General features: G+C 37.5%; 2 protein-coding genes across 10 annotated transcripts in view; one reads left to right on the plus strand and one right to left on the minus strand.

Annotated features, from left to right (window-relative positions):
• sybu (syntabulin (syntaxin-interacting)) overlaps positions 1 to 2,735 on the plus strand; it is a 19,030-nt gene extending 16,295 nt beyond the window's left edge. For 7 of the 9 annotated variants that reach the window (XM_016232718.1, XM_016232721.1, XM_016232725.1 and 4 more), the window contains 2 exons: positions 661 to 816; positions 938 to 2,735. In XM_016232718.1, the coding sequence (XP_016088204.1) occupies positions 661 to 816; positions 938 to 2,096 (1,315 nt within the window). In that variant the 3' untranslated portion in view covers positions 2,097 to 2,735. The remainder of the gene's footprint in view (positions 1 to 660; positions 817 to 937) is intronic. The other 2 variants (XM_016232720.1, XM_016232724.1) reach the window with 1 other exon arrangement.
• Positions 2,736 to 4,764: 2,029 nt separating this feature from the next.
• LOC107551191 (receptor-binding cancer antigen expressed on SiSo cells-like) lies at positions 4,765 to 10,075 on the minus strand. The gene is made up of 7 exons (XM_016232728.1): positions 9,816 to 10,075; positions 9,311 to 9,407; positions 9,082 to 9,160; positions 7,971 to 8,129; positions 6,729 to 6,836; positions 6,467 to 6,558; positions 4,765 to 5,808 (listed from the first exon to the last, which is right to left on the minus strand). The coding sequence occupies exons 2-7, from the start codon at positions 9,391 to 9,393 to the stop codon at positions 5,691 to 5,693; spliced, it is 639 nt and encodes a 212-aa protein (XP_016088214.1). The 5' UTR covers positions 9,394 to 9,407; positions 9,816 to 10,075; the 3' UTR covers positions 4,765 to 5,690.
• Between the last annotated feature and the right edge of the window lie 511 nt (positions 10,076 to 10,586).

Below are 10,586 nucleotides of genomic sequence, written 5' to 3' on the forward strand. Positions count from 1 at the left end.
TGGTTTTTTTGTTTTTTTTTTTTTTTTTTTTTTTTTTTTTTTTTTTTTTACCCACAATCTCCATTTTGCCATGTTGCTCCATTTAAAAAAAAAAAAAAGAAAGAAAAATCTAAGCACAGAATGTGTGTGCTCTGTAATGCCTGTCTGAGCTTCTCCAGGGTCCTTGTTTGTTCTTCCATTGTTCCATCTCTGGCACAGATGCAAAATTGACTTTAAAGCAGCATAGCAGGTTGCTAGGATATTGTGCCTCTTGTTTTACTGCCTGGTAACAGGGCTATTGCTTTGATGTTTTTTTCTTTCATAACTTATTTTTCTTTCTTTCTCTTGTACTTTAATATATTTGTACTTTCCTTTTTTTGTATCTTTTGCACTTTAGTTCATTATGTTCTTTAAATATTAATATTACATTAATATTTACCTTTCTACCCTATTGTGTGGTTGGTTGTGTTTTATTATTATGGTGACTTGTATAAAGTCACTATAAAGAGTTTTATTTTTTTTTCATTTTTCATATTAGTGAAGCTTTTGCATTTGGATGGAAACTGTAACTTGTTACAGACACAACAGGCCCATAGAGTTTATTACTGCAGCTCTTTTTGTAGCTTAAATATTGGCATGCTTCATCAGATTTAAAGAGGTAAACTTGCTTTTTACTTTCAGAAGAACCACTCCTGTACGCTACCATTCCTGCGGAGACAATCATGGCATCAAGCCTCCCAATCCAGAGCAGTACCTCACCCCTCTACAGCAGAAAGAGGTAGCCATACGACACCTCAAGACAAAACTCAGAGACTCACAGAACACAGTTTGTGACCGGTAAGAGTCTGCTTTGAAATACTTGCCCTAATGCATTACTGAATTGCTGTTCCCTCGAGAGCTCTGACACAATTCGAAAACTGACATCACATGGTACATTTTCCACATTGATGGGTTGCAGGGAGGCTGAGATTGAGGAGCTGAAGTCCCAACTGGGGCGTATGCGGGAGGACTGGATAGAGGAGGAATGTCACCGTGTGGAAGCTCAGCTAGCTCTTAAAGAAGCACGCAAAGAGATCAAGCAGCTGCGGCAAGTGGTGGAAACCATGAAGAACAGCCTCATGGAGAAGGATAAGGGCATCCAGAAGTATTTCATTGACATAAACATCCAAAACCGAAAGCTGGAGTCCTTGCTCCACAGCATGGAGTTGGCGCAGAATGGCTGCAACTTGCAGGATGAGCCATTGCTGGAGTTTATCTGTGAGTCTCCAGAAAGATCTGCTGCAGGCAAGTTGGAGATGGAGCTACATGGTAAAGAACAAGCAGTGGAGGAGATGGCTGATAGCGAGCTGCTGGCCAATGATGAGATGGCCAACAGAGAAGAGATTCTGGAGCAGGTTCTCATGTCCACTGCAGTTGATTCCAGCCAGGATGGTGGCACCAAGATCATTCCCCAACCAGGACTGTCCATCTTGGAGCCGAGTGTCTTGGAAAAGAGCACTGAGGGACATATCTCAACCGACCCCTTTGGTGAAGAAGATAAAAGTGTCCAGACTGATGAGATGATTTACACCGCTGATCTCCAAGCCATCCTTTTCCAGCTGCTAAAGCTCCAAGGTGGTGGCTTCCATGGCCTTCTTATTTCTTCACCCCACCAATCCCAGGAATCACCTTCAGCACAGGTTCCCAAAAAGGTCGAGGACTTGCCTGAAGCACAAAAACCCATAAATAAGGGGAATTTTCCTGAAGCACAAGACGATGAAGTCAAAGATGTTGGCCCCATTTGCACCAATACTGCCCAAAACACTGTTAGTGATTCCGGTCTGGGTTTTTCCGAGCCCCAAATGAGTCCCCAGTTCATGGAAGAGCTGAATTTCGACCTGAAGAATCCCAAGAACACCTCTAGCATGGCAGTGGTGGGAAAAAGCCACTGGAGCAACAACTTCTTGGTTGATCTGGTTGCTGTGGCAGCACCTGTTCTGCCCACCGTGGCATGGCTCTACTCGCAGCACGGTTTGGTCGGAGGGGCTCCCGTGTACAACATTGCAGCTTTAATTCGAGGCTGTTGCATTATGGGATTGCACTCCCTCCGCCATGTCTCTCACGGGCCAGACACTTAGTGGCCCTCACCCACAGTTACAACAAGAGCACTTAAACGCCATTTTCAAGAAGAAATTGTGTTTTTGTACACCTGTGATTATACGCATACACTTATTTAATGTTTAGTTGCGACATTCCTACTTTGCACTGTGTATTTTTGCAATCTGAGGCACAAAGGATTAATTTAAGGGGATATAAATGGACTTGATTTGTCTTTTTTGTTATTTATTGCTTTTGTTTTTGTATATATAAATATTTTTGCATAATCTGATCATCTGGGTAGGTGATTTATGTTGCTCGAGTCTTGTTCTTTGCTGACTGCTATTCCCTGCTTTTTATAAAAGAGTCATTTAGTGTGACAGTAGGGGTTGACTGTCAGTTGGTCGTCATTTTTGTTGTAGTTAAAATGTCACATGTGTTCCAAAAGAACTAAAACCTTCTGCCAAAGCTTACATGTGTTCAGCGTTTTGTTAAGTGAAACTGTATTTCTCTCCCTGGAGTTAGAGCTTTTACATGTTGCTCTGTAAACTAACATTTTCCTGAATGGCAGCACTTGCCACAGTACAGCGAACACTTGTTATGTGCCTGACCTATGTGCAATATTTTTGTTTATATCAGATGTATATCATTATATTTATTATTATTAAAGCATGGAAAACCCCTCCAAGTTTGGACTTTTATTGCGTGTTAGAGCATAGGGAAGGTATTGCATAATTTCTAAACTTGAATTACTTGTCTAGGCCCACACTAAATCAGTGCCCTAAAGAATTTGAATGAATGACATTTACAAAGTGATACAAATCCTCCACCATTTGTGTATTTGCCTATTAAACATTTTGGTAATTTGATAATGCTTTCAACTAACAAAAGGAGAACAGTATTTTTTTTGTAAGGATACTGCAGATTTGACCTTTAAATTAGTGCAGAAAATGCAAAACAAATGTAAATAAATCTTCATGAACTCATTATGGAAGGTGAACGAAAATATTTAATGTTTCACTTGCTGTGACACAAAAACATGCGTCACCATTTCATTATTACTTTATATTCAGAAAAAACCATTCAGGAAAAAGCTGATAGTACAATTGGTAATATATAATATAATGCAGGTTCCGAGAGTTCGTCCAATCAATGACACTGACAGCACAAATATGCAAATAAGAACGATAACCCATTGATTATTTTTAACCCCTGGTGAATTATGAGCAGTGTAAAACAAATGTGAAGCAAGATAACCCAAAATTGTATTCACCCGGGGTTTAGAATATTTCAAGTGTGAAAACAAGGGATATTTCACCTTCTTATTTTAAAGTTTTCCATGATGGATTTTAATATTTAAAGTCTGTTAAGGTAAAAAATATTTGAAAAGTAGCAAAAAAGAATCAGGGTAAGACGTTTACACTACAGTGGTTATGTGACCTTCATATAATAAATAAATAAAGTTATGACCAAATAAAAAATGACCCTAAGAGAGGGGTGTCAAACGCAGTTCCTGGAGGACCCTGCAGAGTTTATCAACCCTAATTAAACACCCCTGATCCAGCTAATCAGGTCCCTTCAGGCTTATTTGAAAACTACATGCAATGTGTGGTTAGAGTAGGGTTGGAACTAAACTCTGCAGGGCTGCGGCCCTCCGGGAACCGAGTTTGACACTCCTGCTCTAACACATAAAAGTGCTCGTAACTGACGAAACAAAGAGGTTTTAAACTTCGATATGTTTTAAGAGAAATCCTGTAGGCAGCAACAGCCGAAAGTGCATTAATGCTTCATTAATGGACCTGCTGGGTACCCAAACACACACACGCACAAGAACCCAAAAACATTTTATGTCATACAAAATATATGGAGTGTATGAACATCAACACTGCTATATTCAGAAGCTGAGACTAAAGCAACCATTACGCAGCAAGTGTGGACCCCTGGGCCGCCTGAAAAACACACAGTACATCTGTTACCAGATGGGACTTGACTATTGCATAACATACAACCCTGCATGCATGAAATGGCAAGACTGAGCAAATGCTTGCCGTTATGTACCGTTAGCCCAGTTGGACACTACAGTTAGCTTTTAGCTTTGTTCCAGACTATGTCTTGTAAAAGTGTTAATATGATATTGTTGAGGCATTTTTCCCTCAATGTATTTTTGGTGCATAAAATCTTTGAACAGTGTTTATATACACTTTATTTAATGAACATATACATTTTATTTAATGAACATGGTCCAAGAATCTTCCTTACAGAGACAAACTCATGTGAAACCCATAAAGTCAGGTGTGATAAAGATGCGCATAGCTGCAGAAGACAGCATGTAATGTTTAATTCAGTCATGATTTGTTTTCCTCTCTCTGTCTAAGTGGGTCAAGCTGTGGGAGAGTTGGTCGACTGGGGGGGCGTTGCTGAGGCAGATGGGGATTATGACATCACATTCTCAGAGCTGGAATATTCCACCGGTCCGGGCAATGCGCTGACCTTGAATATCACAAATAAAAGCACATGTATTCCAGAGACAGCTCTGTGATGCTGATTGAACTTCTTAACAGTCTGGGTACAAACAGATCGAATAAAGTCTTGTATTGCTGATTATGTTCAGAGACCCAAAGACGTCATCTTTACCACGGCACGAAGAGCATGTTTTTGGTGAAGAAATGACAGAAGATTCTGAAAGCCTCCGAATAAAATAAACCATTGAACAGATAACTGAAATGTTTATTACAGCTAAGGATGCACTGTGAAAAATGGTAAAAACAACTTAAAAAGGCATGAGCGGGAAACATAAATCACAGCAAAAGGTGTGATTTTATTCAGTTTTTCATTATCTGTACCTGTGGCTCTCATGGCTTCATGTTCCTTAATAATCACAGCATGCAGAAGTTAATTTCAGCACCACCATGATCCTCATTTTATCAATAAACATGATCAATTTATATTCAAGAGAAAATCAATTCTTTAATAGCAAAAGACAAGTCGTTCCCCTGGTGAAATTGCTTTAAAATAAATTGTGAATGTTTTTCTCTTAGTCAATGCTCTCCTCAGTAAACAGTCTTACTAAAGATAAAAGATGGTTTGGTTGCCAATTTGGATATTTAAAAAATTTCAGCGTTTCCATGATGACCAACCCACATCTCTTAAAAGCGCTTTCTTTGAGCCTCAGTACATACTGAATATCTCTGCTCTCCATTCACACGGACAATTATTAATTCCTTGACTCAAATTTTTGTCTTTGGAAAAATCAAGATTAAAATATAAGGTCTTGAAGGATTATTCACAATTAAGCCCATGATAAAAAAAAAAATGTTGTTCTGGACAAATCATTCAAGTGTTATAAATACTGACAGAAAAAAACAAACATATTTTTTCTTTCATCAAGCGCACAGTAAGAACAGTCACAATACCTCAAAAACAAAAGGGAAGATTCTTTGTGCTGTGTTCAGTCCAATACAAAACGAAAACCCAAAGAAATAAACATAAAAAAATCCCTAATATGGCTGATGGACTAAAAAATATCCCAAAGAGGTGAAGACAGTAGTATGGTGGGGGCAGGACAAAACCAGGTCAAATGTAATATGAACAGTTGTTTGGCTGTTGCTTTGAGTGTCCGGTGCACTGTATTAATGTTATGAAAGTTTGACAGCAATCTTCTGCTCTTTTTTCATCATTCTCTGTGCCTCTTTCTCCATTTTCTTCCTCTGTTGCTCTATGGCACGTCTCTCTCTCTCAGCCAGCTTCTGCTGCCTGTGTTCACGATAGACAAAGAAAGATCAATTTCATCGCATTTATGGTAAGTTTTAAGAAATATTTTTAATTTAAATCAGTAATCTGCTTTATTGTATGCGGTCTGTAAATACACCCAAAAATCATACCCTTTCAAATATGATGCTATATGATAGATCAAAGTAAACCCAAAAATGAAAAAAAATTCTGTCATCATTTATTCACCTTCTTGTCATTCCAAACCTGAAGTGACCAGAAACCAAGCATTTCCGGTTCCCAGTACTTCCACTGTACTTTTTATCCACACAATGGTAGTCAATGGGAACTGAAACTGTTATCAACATTCTTCAAAATATCGTCTTTGATGTACCACAGAAGAAAGAAATGCACACAGGTTTGGAATGACATAAGGGTGAGTAAATGATGACAGAATTTTCTTTTTTTGGTCAACTATCCCTTTAATCAAGATTAAAACAACTGTGCTTGTACACTGACACCTAGTGGACAAAATTAGAAACCCACCACATTCTCCCTCAAAATGAGTTGACCCTGTATTAATTAAAAAAACTTAAGTGACTTAAGTGATTTAATATTGCAGATATCAAAGGAAACAAACAGAACCAGAAACATTTTTATGTTGTACAGGATCACCTCATAGCCAGCTGGTAAGGTAGCTTACCTCAGCACTTCCTCTGCCTCCCAGGCTGCATCTGCCTCATCCTCCCAGGCATTGGTGTCCTCCTGCCAGGTGTCAAGGTCCCCCAGCTCCGACTGCAGCACACAGAGACATTGTGTTTTCTGATCATCATACCATTTGATCCAACATATTAAAGTGATGTGATTTGGTGGAGTTGGAGGACTCCCAATAAATCTTTTTTTGCTGAAAGTGTTAATTGGCCTCCCAATAACTGTGATTATCATTGTTAGACTGTATCACTCACAGAGGGCTGGATGAAGGACATGTCCTGAGTGGCAGCTAGTCGGCTGGAGAAACCTGAAGAGCTGTCTGGCATAGAGAGATTCAGAGGTTCCCTTTTTTTCAAGACAATCTGGAAAAAGAGCACAAATTGCAAATGAAATGATTATTTTAGAAATCCTTCAGAAATCTGAAGGATTTATGCTGATTTGGTGCTCAGGAAATTCTTCTTATTATTAATGTTGAAAACTGTGAGACATTTTTTCAGGCTTCTTTGCTGAATAGAAATGTCAAAAGAACAGATTTATTTGAAATAGAAATTAAAGGCACAATATGTAATTTTTGCCACTCGAGGGCGCGTATTCAAAACAAACAAAGAAACAAAGGCGTAGTTAGATGACGCCGTGACTGAGTGTGGAATCATGGGAGTTGTCGTCTTCACGCTTCCGCTGCTTCCGGTCGTGCGTATGTGGGGTAAAGCAGCGGAGCTTTTATTATGCCACAGTCGACTGCTTCCGCTCCTTCCTGAAAGTAGCGGAAGGAAGCAGCGCTGTTTTATCATACTAGATACATTTGAACATTCTGTTATAATGCTACTCTGTGCGGTCGTCACCGGTCTAATAAAACGCACAACATATTAAAGCGTCTTTGGTGTTTTCATGTTTTCTACAAAAAAAAAAAAAAAAAAAGGAAATCGAAGGGTTATGACGTCCTTGGCAGGCAACACAATGACACTATAGACACAGTCCGTGTCACTAGTTAAAATTGCTTATTTCTCTGGATTTAAACATTCTTCGAAACATTTGAGATAATGTAAGTACACAAGTCAGCAAAATATATAACACTGTTCTAGTGGTTTTTGGATATTTTAATTTAAAAATCTTACATATTGTGCCTTTAATTTAAAACAAAAAATGTCTTTATCACTTTTGATCAATTTATTGCAGCCCTGCTAAATAAAAATTTTACTGACTCCAAACGTTTGAATGATATTGCATATTACACAAAAATGGGACTGAGAAGGTCAGCACTACCACTGCACTGCTTTAACAATATTTGTCCCTTTTTTAATTTCCACTCGCCCTAACTATAAATTGCAAAAAAGGTTATGTTTTTAAGAGAGAAAGCAAGAGAGGGAGAGTTACTATGATGTAAAAACATAAAATATAAAAACTATAGGACAGAATAAAAATAATTAAAAACTAGGACAGAAGATAGAGAGAAAGAAAGAAATGACAATGAACAGGCAGCCGAATAATGAACCTACCTTTTGTGTTTTCCTGATGGTGGGAGCCATGTCTTTGAAGTAGTCTGGCTCTTCTTCTTCAGCTTCATTCTGTGGAGGTGGAACTATCCCGTTACCACCTTCAATTCTGATACTGGTGGGAGCTTCCTCATCCCATGAGCTCCACTCCTCAATCTCCAACTGAATTCAATTATAAAACAAACATTCACTCATTTCATCAAGCAAAGGTCATTAGTAGTTAATAGTCATCTGTCCAGTTTCATTGTGACAGTGCTTTATTTTTGTCATTCTCATAGATGCATAAAAATGCATGGCTTTTTATTTTGTAAAGGACCTCCATGACAATTTAATCATTCGGACATGCTTGGTTTCGAAAAGCTCTTTCATTTCTTACTGCGAGGAATACTTAATCTACATACTGTATGAAATTGTGACTTACAACAGTATCAATGAAAAATGCGGCTTTTGATGCAAATGTTCATATCTATTCTTAAACATAGTAAGTACAATATAAAAGCATATCATTTCTAAAATTCGTAATAAGGTGAACCTCACAAAATCTGTCAAGAAACATATCTTCTCCTAAAATAAAAACAAAAATACGATGATCAAAACTGTATAAAGATTTTTTTTGTTGCCACTATTAAGGTTAGGACATTATTTTAAAGACAATTTTGTAATATGTTTGAAAGAAGTCTCTTATGCTTCCAAAGTATTTTTATCAAAAAGTTTAAAAAAAGGGTACTATTCTGAAATTGTTAATATAATTTAAACTGTAATTTATTCCTGTGATGGCAAAACTAAATTTTCATCAGCCATTACTCCAGTCTTCAGTCACATGATCCTGTTGCTCATAAAGAAAAACATTTCTTATTATTTCTTACTATTTTTGTGGAAACTGTAATACATCATTTTGTCAGTATTCTTTGATAAATAATATGTTCAAAGGAACAGAATTTATTTAAAACATAATGCTGTGTAACAATATATTTTTATTTTGAAAAAGCATTATATGAAATTGCTCTAAAAAGTTACTTTCTCTATGCAAAATATTTTTCTTAAGACCCACTTCTCAACCAATCCCCATGGCAAATATTCATGACAGAGTCTCCAGCACGATGCATTCTCTAACCTGTTTTGATGCAGAGGAATAATCAACTGTGGTCGGAAGGGTGATCTGATCCCCGCTTAGCTTGCGTGACCTTCCAGCCCTACATTAACAAAAGACAACAGACGAAACTCAGCGTCACATCTGTAAGGGACACAAATTTATCTCCGGATCCACCTATGTCAAATGACTTCAGACTGACAATCTACAAAACGAATATGCACGAAATTGAACAAAAGAGTTTTGTACTCACCTACAAATCAGTCTTTTCAAGAATGACAGAATAGATGCCAAGCAGGTGCATATTTTAAAAAGGCGAAACTGTGTGATGGCCATGTTATGAGTGATATCTAAAGAGAGAAAGAATAGAGGGGAAAAGGGTGTGCATTAATCCATCATTTCAAAATAGAAACCTAAAACAAATTAAGCCAAGCTATGTTTGAAGGTACTGAAGGAATCCATGCAAAGTCCTTGGACACTATTGTTATTTGCATAATTTGCAAATGTCCTGTTCTTAGGTTTAATATGATCCATACATTTATATAATAGTTTTTTGCTTCACCCAGTTTGCCATATTGACCTTTACCAGCAACAATCAAGGAAGCAAATTGCTAATGTTAGCTAAGTACAAGCAAAGCCAGCTAACTAAACATCTAGGTTGCCTAATGAGCTTACTTCGCTTTCATTTACATTCAAAGAGCTTGTATTCGTATTTGCGTTATGAAACGGTGAATATCCATCTAACGTTAGCTACTCACCGGTCAGGTCAATTAAAGAGAGTTGATGTGGGTAGAAACATAGCGCGGAGCTAGCAAGCAGACTGATGCAAACACAACACTTGGTCTCTACAGATGGGACGAAACAGGGGAATTAGTGTGTTTTGGCAAAGAAAGCGTCCAGGAGAGCAGACCCATTATGGATAGCGACTGTCAAGGTGGTCATTCTCCTCCATATTACTCTGATGCAGGCAGCCATCGTTCCTTCACTGTACCACCTCACACCAACAGGGAACTGGAGTGTATGGGTTGCCAGATTGTCCGCATAAAATAATTTTCCTGGGTTAAAACCATAAAACGAGTAAATAATTTTGGTGCCAGATAAAGACGTAAATACACAATTTGTGTTTATGGACAGGGGGAAAAAACAACAACACAAAACATAACAAAACAAAAAATAAAAACCCTGTTTATACTGGTTCTGTATTGGTGCCAGTGATATATGCAACAAGAATCATTTTGTATGAGCTGTTCTTGCCGATAATGTAAAATATAAATATATAATAAAATTACAATTTGAAATAAAATTAAATAAAATGATCTGTAAGGTTTTGTCAAACAATATAATTTTGTTTAACAACGTGGTTTGCACCTTGGCAACCCACATGTTCTTTTGCGCAAATTTTAAGGGACGCTTTACATTTTCAGCCATTCCACACAATAAAAGTCCGTGCTAAAATGTACTTTTTTGCTAAAAAAAACAAACAAAAACTATATATATATATATATATATATATATATATATATATATAT

The sequence above is a fragment of the Sinocyclocheilus grahami genome, unplaced genomic scaffold (genome assembly GCF_001515645.1).
Source record: "Sinocyclocheilus grahami isolate Dianchi unplaced genomic scaffold, SAMN03320097.WGS_v1.1 scaffold417.1, whole genome shotgun sequence".
Taxonomy (NCBI): Eukaryota; Metazoa; Chordata; class Actinopteri; order Cypriniformes; family Cyprinidae; genus Sinocyclocheilus; species Sinocyclocheilus grahami.